Source organism: Gambusia affinis, linkage group LG22, assembly GCF_019740435.1.
Source record: "Gambusia affinis linkage group LG22, SWU_Gaff_1.0, whole genome shotgun sequence".
Lineage (NCBI taxonomy): Eukaryota > Metazoa > Chordata > Actinopteri > Cyprinodontiformes > Poeciliidae > Gambusia > Gambusia affinis.
In genome coordinates, this window is record NC_057889.1 from 1,875,605 (window position 1) to 1,902,705 (window position 27,101).

At 38.8% G+C, this 27,101-nt stretch overlaps 1 protein-coding gene across 12 annotated transcripts in view; it reads left to right on the plus strand.

The window, feature by feature from the left end:
- The window catches only part of adgrg6 (adhesion G protein-coupled receptor G6), a 68,793-nt gene that overhangs the window by 18,031 nt on the left and 23,661 nt on the right, over positions 1-27,101 (plus strand). For 3 of the 12 annotated variants that reach the window (XM_044107183.1, XM_044107180.1, XM_044107185.1), the window contains exons 3-18: positions 2,696-3,049; positions 3,383-3,522; positions 4,167-4,446; positions 5,344-5,517; positions 8,543-8,590; positions 14,062-14,109; positions 15,414-15,485; positions 15,735-15,848; positions 16,963-17,040; positions 17,232-17,309; positions 19,547-19,654; positions 19,940-20,596; positions 25,075-25,154; positions 25,652-25,698; positions 26,259-26,297; positions 26,373-26,506. In XM_044107183.1, coding sequence (XP_043963118.1) covers positions 2,696-3,049; positions 3,383-3,522; positions 4,167-4,446; positions 5,344-5,517; positions 8,543-8,590; positions 14,062-14,109; positions 15,414-15,485; positions 15,735-15,848; positions 16,963-17,040; positions 17,232-17,309; positions 19,547-19,654; positions 19,940-20,596; positions 25,075-25,154; positions 25,652-25,698; positions 26,259-26,297; positions 26,373-26,506 — 2,451 coding nt within the window. The remainder of the gene's footprint in view (positions 1-2,695; positions 3,050-3,382; positions 3,523-4,166; positions 4,447-5,343; positions 5,518-8,542; positions 8,591-14,061; positions 14,110-15,413; positions 15,486-15,734; positions 15,849-16,962; positions 17,041-17,231; positions 17,310-19,546; positions 19,655-19,939; positions 20,597-25,074; positions 25,155-25,651; positions 25,699-26,258; positions 26,298-26,372; positions 26,507-27,101) is intronic. The other 9 variants (XM_044107187.1, XM_044107186.1, XM_044107182.1 and 6 more) reach the window with 8 other exon arrangements.

The window sequence follows — 27,101 nt, forward strand, 5'->3', positions numbered from 1 at the left end:
CAAAAAATAAAACTATTTATTAAACCAAGTCCCCCACGGGAAAATTTTGTTTCCACAGAAACCACATAGTTCAAGCGATTAAAAAGGCCACACAATATTATGGCAAATTACCACAAACTGCCCACACATAAACGCAGCGGTGCTGGTTGCATCACAGTCGGAGCCTAAAGCACCAACTCAACCCGCAGTCCACACCTTATGAAACTCTCCCTTTCTTTTAGGTTCCTTTCAATACTTTTCCTTCTGCTCAACTTTCTCTTATTAGATGTATACGCAGCTTCTTCAGTTGTTGTGACTGCAGTTTGTCAGTAGGGAGTGGAAAGGTCACCAGTGATCCTTGATTTGGAAACGGGTTTTTTTTGGAAAAAAAAACATTTATTGTGATGCGTTTTTATGTCTTAGCCAAAAGTTAGCTGATGCGATTCTTTTACCTGGATGTTCAGCTTAATCACCCCAAATCCCAGCAGACCATAATATTAAAAGCTGATAATTGGGAAAGTTTGATGGTGACTGATTGTCCAGATGGCCCCAACATGCCTCCCTGTGAGCAACAGCAGCTGTGAAGGTGTGAAGCTCTCCAGCAGAGCTTCTGTCAGCAGGATATGAACAGGGTTTCCTGAAGTGAAGCTGCACAGTGTGAATGTTTCTGAAAATGTGGCCCCTGACAGATTGTCTTGTACAAGGTTGGTTGTGGGTTCAGACATGCAGAGAGAGAAATAACACACACTCAGTGCCATTTCTGACGTTTTCAGTGCGTTGGCTGTGGTTTGGCTGCATCCAGGGCCGGGCCTCCGATGAACAGACTCCATTGTTGCTCCCCATGAGAAAGGCAAACCATTCTTTCCACTTTCCATTTCAGCTCTTGTGTCTCTTTTTTTTGTTTCATGTTGGGGAGCTCTCCCCTTTTTTCCAGCAGTTTTAGAAAACCATAAAGGCCAACATGTTTTTCATTAGTGTTCTTGAGAAACCAGCCACTGGTGGGTTGGTGTTGGTTTCACTGGGAGTTTAGAGAGCACTAAACATCCGAGAGAAGTAACTGTTATTTTTGATTAAAGACTAAAGCTGTTGCTACATTATTGTTAATTATAGGGGTGTAACCTGACATAAAAAGCAGGGTTTGGTTTGCTTCAATAAATTAACAATGGACACTATAAAACTAAACTAACTGGATTAATTTTCTTTAATTAATGGCGGATCGGTGGGTGTAGCCGACGGATGGATGGTTAGAATAAACATCATTATATTTATATTGAACATGTTGCTGATCAGGATTTGCTGATTAATGAAGACTGCAGACATTTGTGAGTGAAAAAGTCTTAAAATGGTTGGCTGTTGTTTTCATACTTACATAATCCAAGTTACCAGATGTACCAGTGAGCATCATTAAAGTGCAGCTGTTGAGACTCTGACCAGAGAGACTCCTCGCCATGGAAAAGGAAGTTTGACAGACCCAGTTTCTGTTTTGGTTGTTCTCTTCCATTTATTGGCATGTGAATTTGTATATTACCTAAATATTTAGCTTGTTAGCTAAATAGATAACACTAGTTAAATACAACAGCTTTTATTAATATTTCAGTCCCTGCATATGCCTTTACACACACAGTGGAAACCGTCTCATTCCTTTCCCTGTTCAGACACTCCTGCATGTCTATTAACTTTGTGGGGTTATGGCAAATGGAAATAACAATGACTTCTGCTTCTATCCCAAATCCAAATCCCCCTGGATTATTCTTGTTGCACCTCTCTGTTCAGAGATTATAACACTGGGTAACAAAAAATATTTTTGGAAGTTGTCTATGTTTCTTTATCTGAATTAGGACCATTTTTGCACCACTGAATCCAAAAATGACATCCATTTTTCTTAGTCAGGTCAGGTTTTTATTCTAATTTGATTTGGAGAAATTCAATCTGCTGAGTAAATTTATTACAGTTTTGTAACATTATCAGTTCATTAATATTTCTCATCCAAAAAAAATGTTTTCTAATAATCTGTATTAATTAAATGTTATTTCTGTAAATTGAACAATAAACACTGATAAAGGTAAGAACATGTGAATTGAACATTACGATTTCATTGTGAAAAATCCTCCATCTCTTTTCTGTGCTGATGGAATCTCACTTCCTGCTCTTCACTCATTGATCAGATTCTCAGGAAACCGATCCAATGTGAAAACAACTCATGTACTTTGATGCTCATGTTGCTCCATAGTTCAGAAAGTTGACCTGATGGAGCAAAACCAATGTGATTTTTGGATTCAGCACATCAAAATGACCATAAAACAGTTGAAAAACCCAGACAATTTTTGGTTGTTGATCTGTGTAATCAATCTTCGTTTGATTGATTATATAACTTCTCTTCGGGCTGCTGAACCTTTCTTTAACAGAACAACTTCTCCCAGCGTGTTTTCTCCTAACTTTAGGACTTCTACACAATGTCTCTTGAGTTTCTTGCTCAACTCTTGAAAGAATCCTTCGTTTGTTGCATGGATATCTGAAGTCCTTCTTGGAAACTTTTCTTCATTCCCTCCCTTTACTGCTGATCCAACCTTGACAACTTTACCTAACTGAAGTTGGTGTTTGCGTAGTCTCTCGTTTTTGTTCTGGTCTCCTTTCTGTCCCGTCTTCCTTTGTCCTGTCCTAATGTTATCAGTCATGTAACTGGAGGTTTGACTCACTGGCTTTATCCCACCATCAGCTCCAGTTCTGGGCTGCGGCTCCATAAACTGTTACGTGGTGCTGACTGAGGCCCAGGGCGAGTTCAGGTCACCCTGCTACCCCCAGAAATACCCCAACTCTCACACCTGTAAGTGGACCATGCAAGCGCCGACCGGCTTCATCATCCAACTCTCCTTCTTGGACTTTGAATTGGAAGAGGCACAGGACTGCATGTATGACCGGGTCGTGGTGAACACCGGTAGCACTGAATCAAAGTTTTGTGGTCTGACGGCCAGTGGTTTGACACTAAACTCGACAAGGAACGTGATGGAGGTTTCTTTCATCTCTGACTTCAGCATACAGAAGAGGGGCTTCATGGTTAGCTTCCAACACGGTAGGTTCTAGCTATGACTTGCAAACTAATCCAGGTGGAAATGTATCAAACAGGAGCTTTAAGACTGGTTGAAATGTTGATTTCTTTAAGATGCCTCATTTGAGCCATATTATCAACTGATATGGCCACTTTATGATGCACTTTCTTTAGTTCTTTTTCATGACAATGAGATAAAACCCAAAGATGTTTATGTGTTAAGTCTAAAAAAGTTTGTTTTGTTGTTTATTGATCCAATTTTCATGCATGTTTGGATAAGTTAAAAAAATCAACATTCTCTTTATTGCTGTTTTACTGTTTTTGCTTTCTTTCTCTGCTTCTTCCATCTCCCTTCAGTGGCCGTGGCTTTGAGGAACCAAAAGGTGAAAATCCCAAATGGTAATGGACAAATTGCAGAGGTCATCAACTCCGTTTCCATACCGGCGCTCAATGAATTGACCGTATGCTTTGAGGTGGAAAGAACAGGCTCCAGTCAGGTGCTGGTTTAAAAGTTTTTTCCTGGATTTTCACCATTTTGATGTTTTAAGTGTGTGGGAATCAAACCTCCATCCCTGTGTTTCCTGCTTTGCTGTAACCAAATTTCATGAAGAGAGCACCACGCCTCTCTGCAGACAGACTCCTCCTTGGACAACAACTTTGTGATTTCCATCCAGTCGTTTTTAGCTATTTAACAAGATTTGTACATGTTTTGCAAAGAATTGCACAAATGTGTATAATTCCTCTTTTACCAAGTTAAAAAAAATTGCCATGTGTCTACATCAATGAAAGGCAATTTTGACACTTCAGATGAAGTATGGCAGAGCCTTTACTCATTAATTTCTAGGCAGATGAAGTCAGTGACATTCAGGGCAGATGTGCTTCAGGAGATATGAGGTACATCTTGTATCCAATGGTTGTCTATTCAAAATTCCCACTTGCTGTGGTTATGATAACAACCAAGGGATCCAGTACTATTACAGAATCCCTGAGATTGTTCTTTCTTAGGAACCATCATTCATTAACAGCTGATTAAACCATATGGGCAAAGTATCATGAAAGGAGACCTTTGTCAAGTTGTGCTTTTAAATCTTATTCCTGTGTTGCTTTCAACTTACTCCCAGTTCTTCTGGTTCCTTAACAGACAGAATGGCTCTTCACCTACTACGACAGCAATAACAACGTGGTGTTAAGCTTTGGCTACAATCAGACGGGCATGGAAATGGTTATTGACGGAGTGGTCTGCCCAGTAGAGTCAATCATCTCTGTTGCTGAGTTCACCTCTTCCATGAAGTTCTTCTGTGTCCTCTGGATGTCCTCAAACAGTCGTGTGGCTGCTTACTTCGATAGGCGCTACTATGGGAAGACCTGCTCGCCATCTAGTGGCCACTCTGTGCCAGCTGGAGGAGTCTTCAAGTTAGGAGGTAAGGGGCCTCTACTTATTAATCTAACAGTCTCTATGAAGTAATTACCATGGTGGACTTCTTGGTCAAATGGCAGAGTCTCTAGTAACACCTGATGAAAAAGTTAATAAAATCAAAATCCTTGTAAAAGATTCCAGACAATTCAATTAGAAAAGACTGATAAATTAGCTCCTTTGAATTCCCCAAATGAAGGTATGTTCGATAACTACACACAAACTTTGTGTCAATTAACCATTTTGTGTTAATTTGTTGGATCATTACCTTGCTAAGATTCAGCAATGGCCCATTTTCAATTATGTCCTGTTAATAATGTCCCACACTCTCCATCCTTTGGAAGAGAAACCGGCCCACATGACAGATTCTCCACCGTAATTAAGCATGAAGTGCTTTAATGTCTATCCATCCTTTGGTTCACTCCATGAATGTTGCTAAGGAAAAGCTTAATCTTGCAACAGATCGGGCCGGGCATGATTCAGCAGACCCAGAGCATGTGTCACGACTGCCAGGGACAGGGGGAGAAGTTTAATGCAAAGGACCGGTGTAAGAACCGCAACGGACACAAACCGTTTCATTTCAACAATGGACGAGTTTCTAATATAAAACTTTTGGAAACCCGATGTCCATGTTTGTGGTGGTAGGGCAGAAAAAGCTTTCCTGCCACAGCTCTTAAACAAGCAGTTAGCATGCTATTTTGAAGCCATTTTGTTATTTATTAGGTGAACACATACCTGGTCCATTGGAGTGGAATGTTCTCCTTCTCATTTTGAAGACTTTCTGAAGTATTACGACAGTTCTTGGTGTTAAAAAACCATCTAGGCTGATCATTTAAAAATGTAAAAAGTTGTAAAGCAAACATGATGTTCACTTTGAACTCTTTGCATTCATGTTTATGCTTAGGGCTGCATAGTTTCAAAGGGAACATGTACAACCTGCGCCTGTGGGATCGTGCCATGACAGTACAGGAGCTCAACAGCTTGACCTGCGACATGGTGGGGAACATCATCGACTGGGACAACAGCCAGTGGACCATCTCGTCCTCTCTTGCTCAGACTGACAACACACTTAGCTGCAGTGAGTAAACTTTATAATCTTTATCTGGTTTTGGATAGTGGGCATGAAAACTTTGAAAAGTAGTTAAAGATGAATGTCAAGAGCTGCGTGTTAGGTTTGAAATAAATCACATTCCTTTTAAAATATAAATATCAAAAATAGCTAGTAGGGATTGCTCAGTGTAACTACAACTAAACTGTTAAAGCGGACTTGTGCAATAAAAGGCAGAAATTATGAGGCCACTGAAGATCGATTACATAAGGCAATCACCTCACTTGTCGTAGAATGTATCAAAGGTTTGTCTTGAATAAAACTGGTCACTGATTGCTGTGGTCATTTCCAAAGATGCTGACTTGAGTTTGAGACTGACTTCAGTCACAAAAATTAAATGACTCCAGATTAGACTTAGACTTGTGCCCGGTAGACTTGGACTCAACTTGGACTTCCCCCTCAAAGACTCTAAACTTGACTGTTTAAAAACTTGAGGCTTGACTGGAATTTGCTCTTCAAAGACCTGATATTTGATTTGAACTTGATCTTAACCGGGCCCTTAAAGAATTGTGTGTTGACTTGAACTTGATTCTCCAGTTTTCTGTGGAAGCCCACCAAATGGAGAAAACATTATGTTGTTTTGAAAGAAATATTGAACTTTGAGTAACACAACCTTCTAATGGCTTCATATGTATATTTTTGTGCATCTGTTGTTTTTTATGTAGAATAAGGATGCCCAAGAGTGCTCTTTCAGAGCTACTATTGCACTATTTTTGGATTCCTTGATCAAAAATAAACAGCTGAAGGGTTCAAATACCAATTGATTCAGGCAAAGTCCAACTTCCTCCGAGCCATGGAGCTCCACAAATTCTTGGGTTTTCAGGACTTGTAAACAAATCATGATGAATGTTTTATAAAATAATAGGCAATAAAAAATGGACTATTAGCCAAATAGGAGACAACATGGAAGTAATGGTTCAACCTTGAGGCAGGATCCAAAGCAATGTGGTATCAGATGAAACAAGATATGCAACAGATATACCTGTTGCATATCTCAACAGGTTCAAATGCAGAACATTGGATTGTGTCAAATAGAAACTCAAAGTGTTAAACTATTCAGGCTGTTGGAGATTTCTGCCAAATCCTGCTACATTCTTCCTTCAGATGGTGAGTTAATGGTTTCCAGTAAGCTGGCTGGCTGAGGACCAGACTTCACTTTGAGTCTGGGTTTGTTTGGCTCAGTTGGAGAAGTTCTCCCACAGTTCCCAACATGAACTATGGAGTGGCTTAAGAGGGACACGATGTGCTGATTTATTCACTCTTTCACTGTATTCTGTACCAACAGTAGCAGTAAAATGCATTATGCACACCAACACATCCAGAGAAGCACTTGTACAAGCCAAGGTGTGGGTTTATAGAAAACTGTGAATGAGTGTGGAGCCACAGAGGGGTTTTCTCCAGCCAGCTGTATGCAGGAAAGAATGGAGGTCTATGTTTATGGAGCAGTTTTGGATGTCTCCATTGTGAAATTCTACATTGTCCTGCACACACATTAATTTTCATTTAAATACAAGAAAATACAAGCAAACCTGAAGGTAATTTTCCACATGTTTGTAATTTCACAAGGTGCTGACAGAGCTTAATTCCCGGGGTTCCCAAATCACACTGTGTTGTTTTGGTTTTCCTCTGCCTCTGAGATTTTTCATGCCCTCCACCCAGACAAGCTTGTTTGAATTGTTAATGCTCTGCCAGCATTTGATTTAACACTTCATGTTTGACCTGTCCATGTTGTTAATTAATGGGGAACCCAGGTTGTTGTCAGTCAATGCAGTGATCCACCAGGCAAGTTTTTATTTTTTTTTACTTGAGGACACACCTCTGATCTTGACTCTAGACATCATATCAGTTCTTATAATTTGCTACAATCAATTGTTCTGATTGATTGTTTCCTTCTTTCCTTCCTTTCCTCCTTCAATCCTTGTTTGCTCCCTTCTGTCATTTTCTAGTTTTCCTTCCTTCCCTGCTTGCTTGCTTCTTGCCTATATTCTAGTTTGCGCTCTATATTTCTTTCTTCCTTCCTTTCTTCTCTACTTTGCTCATTTCTAACTTTCATCCTTATTTCTTTCTGTACATTTTTTTTCTTACCTCATTGCCTGTTGAGGTAATTGCCTATTTTTCCCTTTGTCCTTGTTTCCCATATTTCTTCCCAGTTTTTATTTGTTTTTTCTCTGCTTTGTTCATTATTTTCTTCCTTTCTTGCATTTTTTATTCCATATAAGAATGTCTTTGGGTCTGGAGATTTGTAAAATAAAATGAAAACAAGGTAAAAGTATTTGCTTCTTATAGAAATAAATTACACCAATTGAGTGAAATGATTTTCATGTTTTGTCCCTAAAATAACTGCAGCAGAACCAGGTCCTTCAGTTCTGATGCCTAAGCAAAGTTCTGGCTCTTGCAGTTATGCAGTGATCTTTGCACCAGTTATTAAGGACTTAATAAGGCTTTGGATGCAGAATTAATTGATGACACCAACCACTAAAACACACTGAACCCTGTGGTTTTAGACCATCAACTAACTGGTGAAATGGACGATAATTTGATCCCAGTTGTCTTTGTTTAGGTGACAGTTCTGGTGATTTTTCAGATCTTTGCAGCAGATATAAAAAATACTTGATCACTGTAATATATATATATATATATATATATATATATATATATATATATATATATATATAAATTTCTAGAAAAATATTCTGATATTCTGGGAAGTTCTGCTTTGGTTTTAGAATGAAAATAAATACTTATATTATTTAAATGAAGGTTTAGTATTAAATGTATTATGATGTTACTGCAACAGACTGGTGACCTGTCCAGGGTGAACCCGCCTCTCGCCCGGAACGTTAGCTGGAGATAGACAACACCAACCTTTCCGATCCCTCTAAGGGACAAGGTGTTAGAAGATGGATGGATGGATGGATGGATGGATGGATGGATGGATGGATTATGATGTTAATTGTTTTACCTGATGCTCACTAACCTTTTCTTCTTTTCGCAGTGTGCTATCCTCATTGCATTCATTTAACTGCTGCTGCGCCCACTAGTGGTGAGTGCTGCTAACATGCTTCTAATATGCATAGCTTGTTCTAACAGAGCTTCAATGCATGGAGAAGAATGGAGGAATCTGTGATTTTAGTCCTGTAACTTTTACATCAGTCTGAAAATGTTTGTTATCAGCAATAGCCCAAAACTCATTCACTAACATCATGTGCTGAGATTAAACCTTTCGCTTTCAGCTGTGGGAGTCTCATATTACATAAATTAATGAAACTGTATAATGGAGATTTTTGCTGAATAGTTATTTGTGAGTTAGATTAGTCTTATTTCAAGTATAAGACATTTGCACTAGAAACTAGACCAAAAACACTTGATAAGATTTTGTGTTTTTGCAGTGTAGAAAAACACAAAGCTGCTTCCTCAAAAACACAGAAAGCTGAAAAAATGAAAAACATTCTGTTTTTCCTTTCTGGTCTTTACTCATGATGGTCTTAAAAAGTCTTAAAAAGGTTCTTAAAAATGTGGTTAATGTGTAGTAATTCATGATTTAACGTTTCACTTTGGACAGATTATTATTGGAAGCGGTCATCTTAAAACAGATTTTTCTGTTTACTCGGGTTGTAGACAGTCAATCGGTGGGCTCTGTGTCTTCAGAGGACTTCCTGCTTTTTGATACACACTCTCCTTCAGCCTGGCTCTGCAGAAAAGCCTCTTCTGAACAGCTTCTCTCCAGGCTTCAGATGATTTGACGAGCACCTGTCAGACTGTGTTTGCTGCAGCTCCCTGTTTGCAGTGTCAGTCAGAGCGTCAGGCTGACGCACAGCCTCGGTACATCCACCCTGTGGTTGTCACGGCAGCACCAGGAGGCTGTCCATCAGCCCCTCCACTGCTGTCAGGCACTTCAAGACGGTTCCTGATCTCCATGTCTGATGGAAATCTGAAGGTCATCTCTGAGCAAAGGTGGAGCTGTGCTCATTGGATATTTATGAAGTAGCCACAGAAGGAACAACTAGTTCACTTTCTGATTTCCTACAAAGATAAAATCATCTTAGTTCAACTCTTTGCTTCCCTCCATCAACATTCGACTGACTTAAATCATTTAAATCCTGAGTTCTACTGGAACACCCTGGACTTTGCATATTTTAGATGAAAAACTCCACTATTACATGGAACTAAAATGAGAGGATGAGCTGAACGAATTATATCATAAATCCCAACAGAAATCATAATTAATAAAGACAATCTTAGAGTAACTGACACGGAGACTCTTTCATTCATAATGTAATAATTTAATAAATTATTGATGAATATTCATTAAATGTCCACATGAAATAAAAACAAAATAGATATAAAATACTTATTTGATGGGAAGCTTATTTATTCAATTTTATTTATTTCAAAATTTACAGATTATTTCTGTATTTATATAATCTTTTACTTATAAATTTCATGATTGTTACAATTTATGACACTTTTATTTTGTAAAACTATTTTATTTTTGTAAATAAAGGTGGTAAGAGAGTCATAATCCACAGTGAAACATGTCCTGTACCAACGTGGGCTGAAAGCTGAAAACATGGCCACTGAGACAAAATTACAAGCATCTTGTGCAAGCATTTGCTAAAAAATGTTAGCAGTGCTAACCCTAAAGCACTAATCATAAACATTAGTTCCACTAATGCTAAACCAACATGGTATTTACCAGAAGCGAATTCTAACTTTAGCCATGTCAATAACACAATAAGTGCTACAAATTTGTCATTACTTACGGACCTGTACAATTTCACTTCAGGAATGACAGAGAGGAAATGGAACTTTGTCTTCACTCACTTCAAAATAAAAGCATGGATATAAACATATATCTACTTGAAGAATTCTTAACAGTCGATAATCAAAACTTCAACACAACTAGTAATTTACAGCCAAGTGAATTAGCACTTTAGAATGTAAGCAGAGAAGAAAATTAGGGGAAGCTAAGGGTGCCTAACGTTTTCAAAGTTAGCTAAAGCGTGAAATGAGAAAATTAACTCTTGGTTTAAGAAAGCAAGTCGAAGCCATACTGTGGATCTAGATGGAATAAATTGAATGTGAAAGAGGAAAGAAAAGCCCCAAAAAATGTTTAGTGTTTTAATGGCATTTAGCGAATGTGAATATTAGTTTATGTCCTAAATGACCTGAGCCAAAGCAGATGACAGCTGTTACTGTTTTTAAAATGTTTAGAAAATAAAATAAATAAATTGATAATTAGAACACTGACAGAAAAATTACTGTTACTTTATCTTTGTATAGATGATCAAAATCCCCAAAATGATTACAGTTTCATCCTGCTTGCTTTCTGTCCCCCTTTTTTAAGCATCTGCTTTTATTCCTCTGATATTTCTCGACTGTTGTAAATCATCTCCTGCAGAGACTCTGGAGCTTTGAGCTGTGAAACGGCTCACTGGACAAGGAGAGTTTGTGAAAATCAAAGTAAAATCCTCTGTTTTCATCTGGAGGGCCTGTAAATAGATTGTTTGGACATCTCAGACCGGATCAGAGCAGAGAGTTATGGTCAGGTTTGAAGCCGGTGGTGTTAGTCAGGTAATCTCCCAGACTTTATAACTTTGTCATTTTCAGTTTGGCTGTGATGGAGGTTTTATAGCTGCTGCCGTTGGCCGGCCTCCTCAGGACTGTTTTTCTCTAACTCTGAGCTCTGAGGTCATCAACTGTATTAAATAAAAGCAGCTGTGACTCTTTGCTGATGTTGTTGTTACACCAACAAACCTCGAACCTGTAATACCTCAATATTAACAGAAAACAATCATAAATGCTGTTGATCAGTGACAAGTTTATCAGTTATTGTTGTTAATTAGTGATCCAAAATGCCACTTTTAATGACCGCTGCAGTCACATAGTTGAGGAATCTTGACTTTTTTTGGCCTTCAGTTCAGGATTGTGGAGCTTATTAAAAATGGCCGGGTCCAATCAGAACCAATTTTCATGGCTTGTGTTCAACAGGGGTCCCGTAAAGATGCATTTCCTTCCTGCCCACACAGATTTTTATGGCTGTTTCAACTTCATGGTGCATTTTAATCTAATTGTACTCCCAATTATCTATATTGAAATACAGCGGCCCCCTTATGGACCACAAACATCTGCGAATACTTGATATTCCCTCTGAAAACACTTAAAACGGCTTTTTTTAGTAGTTCAGACACTAAATACACTTTAATATGCTTTAATACGCACTGTGGAAACCAAAGCCATTAATATTAAATAATATCAACGTTCTCCCCTATCTTCTCCTTGGGGTTACAGCCAATCAGCACCAAGGAAGATAAAAGGCACTATAAGATCGATTGCTTTCCAAGAGCCAGCCTATAGCATCAAGTTGCATTCGCAATTCAGCTTCCCAATTTGATTTTTCTTTTGAATATTTCACATATGCTCTATGAAGGAATTTGCAAATGTGTAGATGTTCTGAAAATCATTTGTAGTCACATTCAACAGAGCAAGGATTTGCTGCAACTTTAAGATAAATTTCTATTTAATATCGTCACCAAAATTGTATCCAGCACTACCCACATAACATCCAAATAGCTTCACTAAAATGTATTTAAATGCCCCAGTAATGTCAATATAAGCACTTGAAATGCGGAAATGTAATAATATTTAAATTTTACCAGAAAATGTCAAAATTGTTTCAATTTGAACGCCTGTGGTAAGCACAATTTGAAGTCATCTCTGACTCTGTAGGCATAATAAAATAAAATAAAATAAAATAAAATAACAGCCAATAAAATCCTGATTGTTCATCTCATTTTGTTCCAGGTTAAGAGTTTTAGGATTCATTTCCACCAGATATGTTTAGTTTGCTTTAATCAAACTGTAGTTCTAATTCAAGTTCTCTGCAACTCTAGTTGTAGATCTAGACTAGAACTAGAGTTTCCTAGAACTTGGATTCTAGGCAGCCAAACTGTTTTGTGAGGGTGTGAGTGCATAACCAAACTGTGAGGACCAAATAAGCAAACTCTGGTCTGCCTATAAATCTAGGTGTTGGTTCGGTTGAAGTGAACTCTGGTGCAGTTTGAATGCATATGTCAACGCCAAGTGGACCGGAGAAAGCAGGAAGCAGACTACAGTGCAGGGCATTCTGGGTAAATAGAACCAAAACAGACATGTGAGTCAAGCGCTAGCAGGAGAAATGAATTGTGATATTTTACCAAAGACAAAAGAGAAATCCTACAGCCTCTGTAATCTGATACTACTCCATTTGTGTTTACATATGTGTCTTCTTCAGAGGTTTTCATGCCGTCTTCTTCAGTGGTTGTTGGTGCAGCGCCACCACAGGACAGAAGGTGAACAGGTCTTTGTTTCAGTTTGGTTGGTTTGACTCAGAGCAGTGGTGCAGCAAAACCACCACAATGGAAATGTAACTAATGTTAAAACTTTGGTTCCCAGTCAAACTGGGTCTGCAGGACTATTATGAGTTTAAACAACCTTACTGTCTCCTCTAGTTTGTTTTTGACCAGAACCAGGAATTAAAGAGTATCTGAATAAGAACCTTTAATAGATTTTCACATTTTTCTTACATTCTTCACTGTAGAGTTGCTTATTGGATGGGATTTCATTTGTTGAAATGTGCCTGAGCTCTACAGTATAACTCTGATTTATGTAAGACTGGTATAATTGGTTGTGGGTTGGATCATTTTATATACAACTGAAATTCCAAAAAACAGGTCTTGTCTCTTTTTTTATTAAAAAAATCAGCAGGCAGGATAGTTTTGTGCTCACAGCAACTTACTTTGACAACCATCCAATGATGAAACTGTCTCCCTCTGAAAGAGTCTCAACTCTGTGCGGCTGCCTGTCCTCCTACTGACGTTTCTGTGGATGCAGTGCCCGATGTGTGGGCTGCAGCTGCATTAAAATTCAGAAAGCTAAAGAACAAGAGGAGCCCAGAGTTTGGTCTCCATGCTGCTCCTATGAGAAAAGAAAAAAGTTTGAGTTTGTTCTTCACCACAAACTTTAAGAGTAGTGAAGAGTTTCATAATATTTGCTCAGATGTTCCCTCTATGCCCTCCTGCATGTTCAGATAAACTTGACGTCACTACAATAAGCTCTTAGGAGGTTTGAGTTGAAAACTCTTGGCCAAACTGATCTGTCTGTTGCATGACTTTCCCAACCTCTCATCAGTATGGTGACTTCTTATTGGCACCCCATCAGACGGAGTGTAAAAGACCTTAAAGGGATTGATGCAAGATAAAATCAGTACTGATATGTGATCATCGTTCTATTTTAATATAACGGGTCAAAAAGAGAAACTGGACTGATATGAACAACCAAGGTTTATTTCAATTTTCTTGTCATTTGTATTTTGCTTAACGATGTCTGTCTGTTCTTGAACAGTTAAAGGTTAACAGGGCTTCGTAAATTTCTTACATCAACTTTATTTGTTCCTTCTTTAACTTCAGTTCAGGTGTACTTACTTTCCTTGTAGGAACAATCATCAACGTATTGTGAACCGTTTGTCCCCTTCAGGTTCCAACCCGGCTACCGGCTGCGACTCCGGCGGACTGGGCTGCTCAGGTAGGAAAACTAAACTTAAATCTTAATTTGACATGTTTTCTAATTCTATTTTACATGGGAAATATATTTTGTAGTATTTATTCATTCATTAGTTTGTTTAATCAGAAGGTTTTGATCAAAACTGTCTGCTAGATTCTGACTTAATTGGAACCTTTTCCTCACGTATTTCAGATGCACCAACTTGTCCAAAAGAAATAAAAATAAATAAACAGCTTGTAAATATGTAATAAATATCATGGTCAACAGTATTCATTTGACATTTTTATGTGAAAATGTGAAAATGTTGTCATCTAATGACGTCAAACACTGTGTATGTCACATGTGAAAGTTTTCCCACATGTACAAGAACTTTTTCTCATATTTACCCACGTTGCCAAAGTTTTCATTGTTTCACATGTGCAACACAAGACCACATGTTCCCACGTGTTTTTCATTGTAATTTCAGGTTACATGTTTAAATTATTCAAGGAGTATTAAAGTTTTTAAGAGTTCACGGTTTGTTTGATTCCACTATAGCTGTGTCTATATTTGGGAATGACACAGGAAGTGGATCTCTTGACATTTTTCCAAGAACATTCTGTATTTTTGAGATTGTCTTTGGTACCATGTTCATCTGTAAAGATGGAATCAGAGGGATTCAAACCCTCAACCCAAGCAGCTTGAAATATATATATACATACATACATTTGGTAAAATTCAAAGTTAATGTAAACTTCAATCTACCAGGAGAAATTAAAAAGTTTGAGCTGAACTGTCCTTTCACTTCCAATATTTACTTTAAAAAAAAACAACAAAACAAGCATTTTGTAGAAATCAATAAGCTTCTAGTATTTGACCATGGCAGAAAAAAGTTTGTCTATTCTCCCTGTGCATCTGTTGTGGATCCTTATTTGTGGATCCTGGCAGAACCTGATGTCTTTAAATCAATTCAATTTCACTGCAGTCGCTTGTCATTTTTGCCTCTTCATCATTTTGTACCTTTGCAGTTTTGGTTGTTGCACGTTTGACTTTTTCAGTTGGGAAATGGTGTCACCTTCAGTGCCTCCAAGCACCAATTAATACCACTGGGATGACACTGCTGAGTGCTCCTCTTTTCTCTCTGCTGACTTCTTGTGGTTCCAATAGTTTCATGGAAACAGTAGAGCAGTTTTTAAAGGAACATTTTGTAAGTTTCAGGAGGATTTGTCTTCTGAGGACGGTAACAACTTGCTCCGTTTTTGGGACAAAATTAATCTCATTTTGCATCACATTTATCATCCACTGCATCTTTTTCTGTTTTATCCAAACATCTGTACTTCCACCAGCTGCTTCCTCTCCCACCACCTCATCCACTGACTCCACTAACACCAGCCATGCTACTAACGCCATCTCCCACGGTAAGCAAACCTCACCCTCACCATCCCTCATTCTGCCTTCCTCTTCCTCTTGTCTACCTTCCTACTCATTCATTCCTATGCCTTCATTCTTGGTTGTCAGTTTATTTTTTATATTCTAGATCTTTTCTCAGTTTTAGACTCAGTTTTTCCGTCGTTCTCCTTCAGTTGATTTAGAGAAACGGTCCCTTTCCAACCCTTTAGTGAGAACAATGAGAAGGTGTTAACACCAGCATCATTTGTCATCTCCAGCCTTCCTTCCTCCCATCTCTTCTACCTCCACCTCCACCCCTAGCATTCCTCTAACCCCAGCCATCAGCACCAACTTTAGCACCAGCAGCTCTTCCAGCTCCTCCTCGTCCTCTGGTAAGCCTTCACCTGCTTTGCAGGCTTTGCTAATTGGATGTTTTGTATCAGGACATAATTATTCTCATTTATGTGGAGTCGTTTGTAAACTACACAGTTAAAAATTACTCTGCCTTTGTTAACAGAAAAAATGTTGTTCATTAATTTTTAAATGTAACATGTTTCATTTACAAACTAAACATTTAATTAACAAGCAAAATATTTGGTTTACCAACTAAATATTTAACTTGCTAAATATTTAGCTCCAAACGAGTTAGCTTGCTAACTAAATGTTTAGCTTCAAACTAAATATTTAGCTAGCAAGCTTGCTAACTGAAAGTAAATATTTAGTTGAAGTTAAATATTTAGCTAAATATACTAACCTGATGTGAAACATTCAACTTCAAACTGAATATTTAGCTTGCTTAATATTTTCCTTCATGGTCATATTTAGCTTGCAACCTACATATTTTAGCATCAGCTATACTTTGTAGTTGAATAGTTAGCTTCAAACTAAGTATGTAGCTGACTAGCTATTTATTTTAGATTTAGCTAAAAATTCAACCTCATACTAACTGCTGACTGAGCGTTTATTTAACCAACTAACATCTAAGTATTTTGGTTGCTAATTAAATATTTTTGAAGCTTTATTCAAAACTGCAATATAAATAAATTAACAACATGGTGAAAAAATAGTGAAATCTAAAACCACATTTTTTCCTTTGCAGGCTAAATAACCCAAATTATTAGTTTATTTTTGAACTATGTAACTTTACACCCCATACTAATTAGTCTAAACTGTATTCTACAGAAACTAAATGAAAATCTAGATAACATGGATTTAGTCTTTGAAAATAATATTTCATGAGAGAACATCAGAGATGTTGAGCAATAAACGCTTACAATTTTATTTTTGCTTAATGTATGTTTTATTTCAAAATGACTTTTCTAAAAACCAAATCACATTGTGTCCTGGTACAAAACCTAAAAGAACTAATTGGTTTCTTTCATTGGCGTAAAACTCCATCAGAGTCCAGAAAGACTCCTGCTGCTTTGACCCAACAGGCTGTTGCTTTAACTCAGTCTGGTGCTCTGATTTCTGTCACTGACACGCCATCATGTTGTCGCTAATCAGCTTCTGCCTCCATCAACACCAGCGCTACTTCACCTTCCTCCACCACTGCTCCCATTGCTTCACCCAGCAGCACACATGGTAAGGCAGGTAGCCTCATCAGCAGCATCCATCAGCAGAGCATCACTGACTGACTGCAACATGAAAACAGAATCATTAAAACCTGACTAACACCAACAAATAAATTGTTTTCTTACAGTTTTATAGCAGCATCCACACTGTGGTGTGTGTGAAGGAGACTAACCTGCTGTGATTGTTTTACTTCCCTGTAGCTGAACAGACAACCAGCATCACTGCTGCCGTTTCATCTGCTAGCACTAACCATGCAGATACTAACAGCACAGCGCTTGGTAAGAGCAACATTAACACCAACCTGTCTGCAGAAATACTGCACAATAAAGTGCTGTGAACAGTTTTTAAATTTTGGGATTTAAAACTTTCCAAGCCAACCTGGACCTATGAGAAAATAAATTTAATTAAATTCTTTGTTTTCACAATTTGATCAGAAAACTGCCTGATCTCTAGAATCAATAAATCACTAAAATATAACCTTTCTGACTGCAGAGAGTATGCCAAAATTTGATTTTAATTTGATTAGTTTATTTAAAACAGGGAGAATGTGCAAAAAAAACATGAATAAAAGATGTTTTTCACCAGATTTAGCTAGTTTCCATCTGTAGCTCCTAAACAGGTGAGTCAATAAAAGAGTCAAATACCATAAAACATCCATTAAGTCTCAATATTCCCTGCATACGATCACTGTATGAGGTCATAAAATTTCATTACAAATATTGCTAAATGCCAGACTTCTGCTGTGTAATTATTAATGTCACAATTTCTCTACTGGTTTTCTAACAGTCATTTCCTGACTTTACAAGAAAAGTCTTTCAGATTAGTGGAAAGTTTAAGACTTTCTGGGAGTTTGTTCCATTTTGTAATCCCTTTGAGGGAAAAGGCTGCCTGCTGACAAGCTGAGCTACATTTGGGTTTTCTGCAGTCGTTACAGTTGGTAGACCTGAAACCCGTCTGACATTTACCCAGAACACCAGCAGCTGGTTTAATACAACAGAAAACTAACACTTTATCTACCAGATAACGATGATGCTAACTCTACAACACGGTGGTAGTAGCATGGTGGTCTGGGGATGAATTGCTGCTTGTAATTAATGGCAACATGCAGAAAACCCTGAAGGATGATCTCTCTGTATCACATTGTGACTTTAAACTTACATTTTTCAGCATTGCAATGATCCAAAATTCATTTCAATAGTTTAAAAAGTGGCCTAATCAAAGTCTTGAGCTGGATTTCCCAAATATCATCTAAAATCCGTGTGATGAAGCAAACTCATTTCCTGCTCCCAAACCTTTTGATGATAGCTGTGTTCATCCACTGTAGAACAAAAATTACTTTTTCACACAAGACCAGGTTTGTCCAGACAGACAATTACTTCATTTCAGAAAAATGCATTTCGTGTTTATTCTGTCTGATATAAAGATTATTCTGACCTGAACCATGAAAGTGTGACAAAAGAAACAGAATCAGTTGAAAACTCTAAATTAAAAACCAAAAGTAATGTAGGTGCTAGAACAGGGCTGGTGTTGCGTCTAAAGTAGTTCCCACATCCTGTAAAGACACTTTTCAGTCTCTACGCTCTCACACTAAAAACATCTCTGCTAATAAATATTTGAGTTTAGTGATGCAGGGAGACTTTGACTCAAATCAGGACCAACTTGTTCTTGGGACTTGGGAATATTTCAGACCTGTGTGTGACTTGCAGGACAGTGGCTCTGTCCCACCTCTGATTTGAAATACATCATTATTCTGCATTTATTGAACATGAAATAATTTTTTACTCTGGAGGAAGTCACACAAACCCGAGCACCAACTCTGAACTAGAAACAGAACTGGTTTGGTGGAAAAGTAACATTTAATTTGCATGGATTGTAGTTTTTGTCCAGTTTGCATTGGAAACAATAAAAATCATGCATACATTATTTTTACTTCTTAATATTTTAGCAAAACTTGTTTGATTCCACTAACAACCTGCATGTCTTAATTACACCTAAAATGAAGTCAAACTTCATTTTTACTTATTTTGATTCAAGATTTAATCCTTCAAACCAACAAATACACATTTAGCAGTAGTTAATGAAATATTTTCTTTAATATTTTTAATATTTTCTTTTCCTGTTTTTCTGTTAAAAGACCTACATTTCCATGCTCAGTGGATTTTTGTAGAGATGGATGTGAATGATGGAGGAAGCGACTATTTTCAATCGTTTTCATCAACAAACAAGATAAAATGTCAATGTTTTATAAACGTATTTTTGAGAAATTGGATCATTTTATCATGTAGAAGATTCATTAGAGAAACTCATTAAATCAATACTTTGTTTCCATAACAACTGAAACCAGAGAGCCTTAAAACAACTTTCAAATTCCTCCAGATTGCGTAGGAACCTCGTGTTTTTCAGACATGCTGCCTCGTTTCTGTAAGTTTAGAGACTTGATTTTCAATCACATCGCATATTTAATAATTTCATCTTTCTGCTCTTCTTTATCTTTTAACCACCCTCTTTTCTGTAGTTTCTTCTTTCGCTTCTTCACCTGAACCTCTTCCAGGGACGACGCTCCAGCTGCCGTTTCTAACCACCAACCATCCGTCGACTAACAAAGCCGATGTTTCTTCTCTGGGTAACAAACCAACTGCATGTCCTGTTTAGCATCTTGAATAAACTCCTCAGGTTCTGAATTTCTATCCAACCTTCATACCTGTTGTGTTCTTTATTGCTCTAAGATTTAATAAACTTTAAATCATGCACGTGATTCGTGGGTCAATCGGCAGAATTGATCTGGTTTCGGATGGTCTTGGTTTATGTCATTGGTTTTAATGTACTTTGCTTGGAAATGTGTTTATGTATTTAATCTAACCTGCTTTTTCACTGCAATGCTTCCTCCTTTGATTCTGCAACCCAACAGTGGAGAGGAGTTCTGCAAAATACCCCAATTCTCCAAGGCCCAAACATCTGGCGGTTGACCTTCATAAAACTCTAGCTGGTGGATTAACTCCTGGAAGAAACTTTGGACTTTTTCAAACGATCAGAAGAACCCGGCGTGCGTTATCGTCCAACCCCCGTTCTCTAACGTCCAGTCAGTTCAGTCCTACAGGTCAAAACTCCAGACCTCCAAAGTCACAGCATCAACCCAGAATTGTTGCTCCAGCCCCAGGTCCAGCCTCGCCAGTGGATCCGTCACATTCACGGCCCCCCGCTGCCTTCTGGGGTTCAGCTTTCTATCACAGCCCCAAACACTCCCTGGGGTTCATCTCTACCCCTCTGAGGAAAAGGCCGAGCGGAGGAAGGCGACCAGCAGCCACCCGAGCGACTCCCAGCAGGGTGGAGGTTCGTGTGACAAAACCTTCCCCTCTAAAGACCGGACTGAGGTCGACAGCCAGGCCTTCCTCTAGGAACACCTCTCCCATGTTGGGAAATCAGCTTAACAGTTTGATTTCCACAGCAAAGTCTTCATCTTCCACCCATAACAGCACAACAGTCAAGATTCCCACAACCAGTCGAGACTCTGAAACTCTTCTTGCACCCATACCATCACGGGCCTCGTCTCCACGGCAACATAAAGGTGAGGCGTCATCATCATCAGGGCTGAGTAACAGAAAGAGCAAACCCATAGCGCCCCCCTGGGTCCCTCTGAGCATCAGCGGTGGGGATTTCCTAACGAGGAACTGGACGGATCCTCTGGAGTACTCTTCAGGGTCTGACATGTTCATGTATGATTTGGGTGACATGTATGAGTATGATGCTGTTTCCTCCCAGGAAGAACTTCCTGCCAGCTCTGTAACAAGAGTCAGTGACACTCTGAAGGAAGGTGATGCTAAAGAAACCTCTCCAAATAACACGAGTCCGATTGCACCAAAGTTTGATGAACGTCTCGTGGTTCAACCGTCGGTGTCTTTAACTGAAACTGCAACCTCACCCTCTGCTGGTGTTTCTCTGGAGGTTCCCCTTAAACAAATTGTTGCTGTTTCTGTCTTACAACAGAAACCCAACAGCACTCCTGATTCCTCTCTTTCTGTGGAACAAACTGGGTATCTTCAAACAACTCCATCTGCCGAAATTCATCCCTCCCCTGTTTTTCACCAAAATTTTCTCTCCCTCTTCCGCACCTCTCTTCATCCTCCATCTTCCCCTCCGTCCCTTTTGGGTCCCACTGAGTCACACTCTGTCTCCTCCAACAGTTTCCCTCCTCTTCTCCAGCTTCATGCCTCTCCTTGGGTATCAGGAACCTCCCATCCTTCTGTTGTACCCCTTCCATCTCCAACCTCAACCCTTCAGATGGGATTTGACCCCAGAAATCCATCTGTTTTATCACATCCTCTCCTTTCTGATTCCATCTCTGAATCCCAGATCCCATCTGGTGTTGGTGTACTCTTCCCTGAGTCCTCTCTGTCTTCTGAGGAACGATTATCCAATGAATCAGAAATTGATTCCAACTCAGACCCATTAAGTGTCTCAGATGGAACTACATTGAACAAATTCTTAAGTGGGAATAATCCAGTTTCTTTGAGTTCACCTACGGAGAATTTGTCTGAGGTTTTAAGGCCAATCACTCCGTCTCTGAGTCCTTTCTCACTCCAGTCTGATCTCAGACATTTAAAGGATGTAAATCTGTTTCCAGATCAGCCTCATCTGGGTCGCCTATCCACCCCAGCTCAGCTTCCTGCTTCCTTGTCCTCTTTGCTTTCAGATATTTTCCCTCCCATCTTAATCGACAACCTCAGGACGTCGTCTGAGACGTCTCCTCCTTCTGTAGCAAACTCAAAACAAATCATAGGGAATCCTGCTTTTTTTCTGGCCCAAACATCAGCAGCTCTTTCTCAGGTGGATCATGATGACCCACTTAGTCAGTCTTCTTTACACCCGCCTGCCGTTCCACCGACAACACATGTCAGAACCGCCGGAGCTCAGCTGGGAATCCCAGCTCCTCTGCCAAATAACTCACACCGGATTCCAAACGCAGCACACACACACCAGCCTCCTTCTCCCTATGATCCCCACGTTCCTCCCCCTGCATCTTTTCCCTCTTCCCCCACTGTTGCCTCCAGCAGGGCGACATTAGCAACCGTCAGCATGACGGAAGCAGAAATTGGCTTTCTGTCACCCACGCGACCCACAGCGGCGTTCCTGAACAAACACTTCCAGACCCCACACCGAGCCGACATGCAGCCTTTTGAGCTCTTTTTCTCCCTCTCTGGGAAACAGTCTTCCACACTCTCTGGAGATGAATGGGAAGCCATTCCCTCGCAGCCTTCGCTTCCTGCCAGAGACGCTGACAGTGATGGAGTTGACGCTCATCCTGCAAACGGCTCCCTGAAAGCAGACGCCTCCAGAATTGATTCCATGTTTGATCTTGCAGATGTTGCTCCGAAGATGCTTCCTGCTGAAGAGCGAGTGTCTGAAGTCGGAGTGAGTTCTACAGCTGAGAGCAGGAGGGACGGGATGCAGGAAGCTGCAACAGGTCGTTTGACTGCTGCTTCTAAACACACAAACAAACCAAGCATGATGGATGCATCTCATCAAATCACTGCTGCTGTTGCTCCAACTCCCCTGCCATCTTCTGATCCCAATCCAGCAGCTTCCAGGTCCCCCACCAGCTCTTCCATCCATGCCCCAATTCAGGACGTCATGTCGGGGCTTAAAGAGCTTCCTGTTTTCGGTAATGTAGACAGAAAAAACATCTCCAGCATGAATAAAGACATCATTCTGATGCTCAAAGACGCCCCTCCGGAGCCAGCTGAAGTGACAAACTCCACACGGGCCAAAAATGCTTCTGGAGATTCAAGCATTTTAGAAGAACCAGCTGTTGCAAAGCCAAACCCAGCCTCAGATCCGAACCTGTGGAACCACGGAGCTTTCCTAAAACCATCTACAACTACTTCCTCCTCCTCAGCTGCTCCCCTCAGAGACCCGAGTCCAACCGCGCTCCGTCCCGCTCTGAGCGTTGATTCCTGCCACTGCAAACTGACCTTTGATTTTCCATGTCTGTGCAGAGAGTCATCGGGGAACAGTATGTTCAAACCGTAGCTGTAGACCGCCGGGAAAGCAATCAAGTATAGAAACCTCCTTCTGATTGTATTAAGTCTTAAAATCTGGGAGTTTTGACTCAGTTTGACTGTGAAGGGATTTTAGGACAGAGTACAAGTTAGATTTCTTTTTAAGGTGGTTGGGCTTTTCTGTAGGACAACGAACCTTTACTAATTAATCATAAAAATTAGTTTGATCTTCTTGACGGGGTGCCGTTAGTAAAGATACACGATCAAAAATCATGAAAAAAAATGGCCGTCAATTTTACAGCCACATTTTCACCGTCATTAATTCATTTACAAATGTCACCGTTTCAAACTAAATACTGAATTAACAAACTAAATATTCAGTTCAGACAAAACGTTGAACTTCAGATTAAATAATTAACATGCTAATTATTTAGCTATTCATTCAGTTTAAATATTAAATATTTGCATGTCGGCTAGTTCTAACATTTACCTACATATTTAGTTTATAAACTAAATATTTTTACGAGCCCAGAGCTAACTAAATATTTAGCTAACTGTAATATTTAGCTAAATATTTAGTTTTTAGACTAAGTATTTTCAAACTAAATATTTAGCTTACAAATATTTAGTTTATAAACTAGATATTTAGTGTGCTTGGAGTATTTAGTTTTAAGTCAAACAGTTACTTTGTAACAAAATACCTACCTTAAAGATAAATATTTAGTTTATGGCTTAGCTTGTTTTTTATTTATATTGAAACTGACATTTATAAACGGTGAAACAACGTTTTGTGTCTTATAGCTAAATAATCTGATGATTGCTGTTCATTTTTGACTGTGTAACCAACGGCACCATGTGGAGTTTTGGTGATTGGTTTGGTGTGATTCTGGGTCCAATCAGGTTGCTGTATTGGTAGTTCTAGTTGAAACGCAGGTATCGGACGTTTTGTGTGATTTTCTGACACTTTTCCTCAACAGTCCTCGTCTTTTAGCGAAGTCCATCCCGCTCTCTGGGGGAGACCTTCCTGCTCAGCTGCTCGGATTCCGAGTCCTTATCAGAAATCTAGTTGAGATGTTTGAACAAGCAAAAAAAAAAAAAATCCCTGTCAGTTTGCAGGCTGACAGGGATTTTGTAGGAAATAATCTTTTCTGTTCGGGCCTCAAACTAACAACTGTGAATCTAAGAGAGACACCTAGTGGCTGCTGTGAAGCATAGCAGGAGATGGAGCGAAGCACTAAAACCACTGAGGCTCAACGCCACGAGAAAACGTTAAAAACTGTTAATAAGATGAAATAGCTCAGAAATGCAAAAAATACATATAGTAAAGCTAATGTAACTGTTGTTAAAGTGTCTTTTATTGAAGGACATTCCCTGAACTCCTTCTGGATTCACATTTAGATTTTTCTTTTTTTTTACTGATTCATCTTGAGTTGTGTTCCAAAGAAAAGTGGCCGAAAGTTTTCAGGTTTTAAATGTGCAAAGCTGTCAAAAGGCCTGCAGGCGGAATATTAATAAAAAACTAATTTTTAGATCTTTATTTTGAATAAAAACGTTAAAATAGGAAATGATTTTCCTCAGTCAAGCTCAATTTAGTTGCTGTCAAACTCCATCTACTGCTGACAATCTACTGCCTGTCTGCAAAACATCATCTTTATCTGCTGAACTTCCCCTTGAACATTTTCCTCTAGTGAACTAAACTCCCTCCATTCACGTGTTGCTGAATACATTCTCTATTTTACGTTCAGTTTGAATGCAAACGATCAAAACTGGGGGAAATTGCAGAAAGGTTGAAAATCTGTAAAAGATTTAGGAAGCTAGCAGCAATGAAAGAGTTGTGGCTGAGAGAGAAGAAAACTCTCGTTTTGTTAGCTGTTATCTGCTGAGCAGCACTTTTCCTCCTCAGTTCTCTGGAGGTTAACATCCCTCTACTGGCTCTGAGTGCTCAATTCATCTCCTGCTGTGAGGCGCAGAAACAGAAACAGAAACAGAAAGGTCTCCACTTGAATGAAAAGCTGTGACTGTTGGATGGTTTTCTGGTTTTTTGCAGATGGTTTGTTCTACAGGGTTTCCTTCACGGTGGAGTCTGAGCTCAACCTGCAGGCGGTGCAGCGAGCCGCAGCGCTCTGGGTAAGACGGGAGAAAAATTCCCACAATTCACCCTGAAAACAGCAGGAAAGAACTGAGCTGAAGCTTCATCAGTACGGAGGAGGATTAGGGCCAAAGATTAAAAAATAATGACTTTCTCTCAAAGTTCTGACTTTTAGTCTCTGAATTCTGACATTAATATTAATATTCTGAATTTTATCTCAAAACTTTCATTTTAAACAAAATTTCCACTCTTTTCTCAGAATTTAAACTTTAATCTCAATATTTAACATTTCTGAGAATTCAAATTTTTTTGCTTAGATTTTTAACTTTTTTCTGATTTCTGACTTTTTCTATCAACATCTTGACTTTAATTTCAGGATTCTGTCTTTTTTTTCCTCAGAATTGTGACTTTTGACCTCAGAAGTTTGAAGCCAGATTTCTTTCTTTCTTTTTTTACAATTCTCTTCTGAACATCAGTTCTCATCTGTTTGTGATCTCTGGCTGCTGCTGAGTCATCAATGTGTTTCTTCTTGCAGATTAATCAAACTTTCCAGAACTGGACACATTCTTTGGATTATATCAGGTAATTCTGCAAACTTTTTTTTTTGTCTTACAATCCAACACAAGCTGATTTTATTGGTGCAGTTTTGTATTTTATTCTATTAGAAAGATCATAAATAAGTAATTCCTGCTGTGGCCTTCAGGACGTTTTAAAACTTTTAATTCACAGGTTTACTATCGTCTCCATGGTAACATCCAGTGTCCTTAAATAAAACTGTTTACTTCATTAGCTTGAAGTCACATTAGACAAACGCTTCCCTAAAAGTGTTTGTTATCCCAAATAAAGGGATAATAAAAAGGAAAATGTCTTTGTTTTTCTGTTTCTAATTGAGCCAGGTCTCTGTCTGTTACTGCCATCTAGTGGATGTTCACTAAAACTACAGTTGAACTTCAAAGGAAAGATGAATAATTATAGAATGATCTTAAAAAACAAATCAAAAAAATGTTAGAAAAAAACCCATTGTAAAACAATTTAGATACAAACACTGGTTATTTCCGCTAAAAGGCTAAATGTTTTTATCTGTACTTTATTACATTTTATTATGACTCATGTTCCTTTGTTTCTGTTTTCTTTATTTTTAGCTGTTTTTCCGGATTTCAGCAGAACGCAGCTTTGAACAGGTAAATGTTTTTATAGCTTCAGACCTCCTCTTCAGGTGATGATCAGTTTAAATCTGAGCTGCTGTTTCGTCTCAGTTACACCTGCCAGGCGCTGCTGATGATCACCAATGAGAGTCTGGGTGAAGCCGACGTGTTGGCCCAGCTGATCAACAACCCGGCCGGGACCAGCCTGCTGGGCCAGGCTGCCTACATCAACATTCACCAGATCGGTCAGGAACGAGTTCAGCTGCAGACTGGACTCTGAGTTTAGATATCTGTAGAAAAAGAACAGAAATAAACTGAATTCTGCTGAAAATAAAAAAAGCTTTTCTTCTCTCCTTCTGTGAATAATCACTTTAGTTTTCTTCATGGAACTCCTTGTAACGCCACAATTAAAACCACATCACATAATAATGTAATGACTTCCTAGAACAGGTTTTGCTCTTGTTTTTTTAGAAATGATAAGGTACTAATGTGGCACATTATGAAATAAACTCTGTTCATTCTAATTATAATACTTCTATCTTGTTGCAGATCATTTAAATTGAAAGTTTGGTTAATAAATACCCAATTTTGGTAATTTATTTGAGTTTTCAAACTCATTTGTTCTTTAATAAGGCAAAACAATTCAAAATACAGACAGAGATTTTCTTACATTCTGCATAGATTATTATTTAATAGTGATTTTGATGTTTTGTTACATTTAAAATCCTTATTTTATGACATTACTGCATAATTTAGCGTTCCAGTCGTCTTCTCTTCTTGAACCTGTTCCTCCTCCTTTTCTCCTGTATCTGTAACAAGCTGCATGTTGCTGGTGAATCA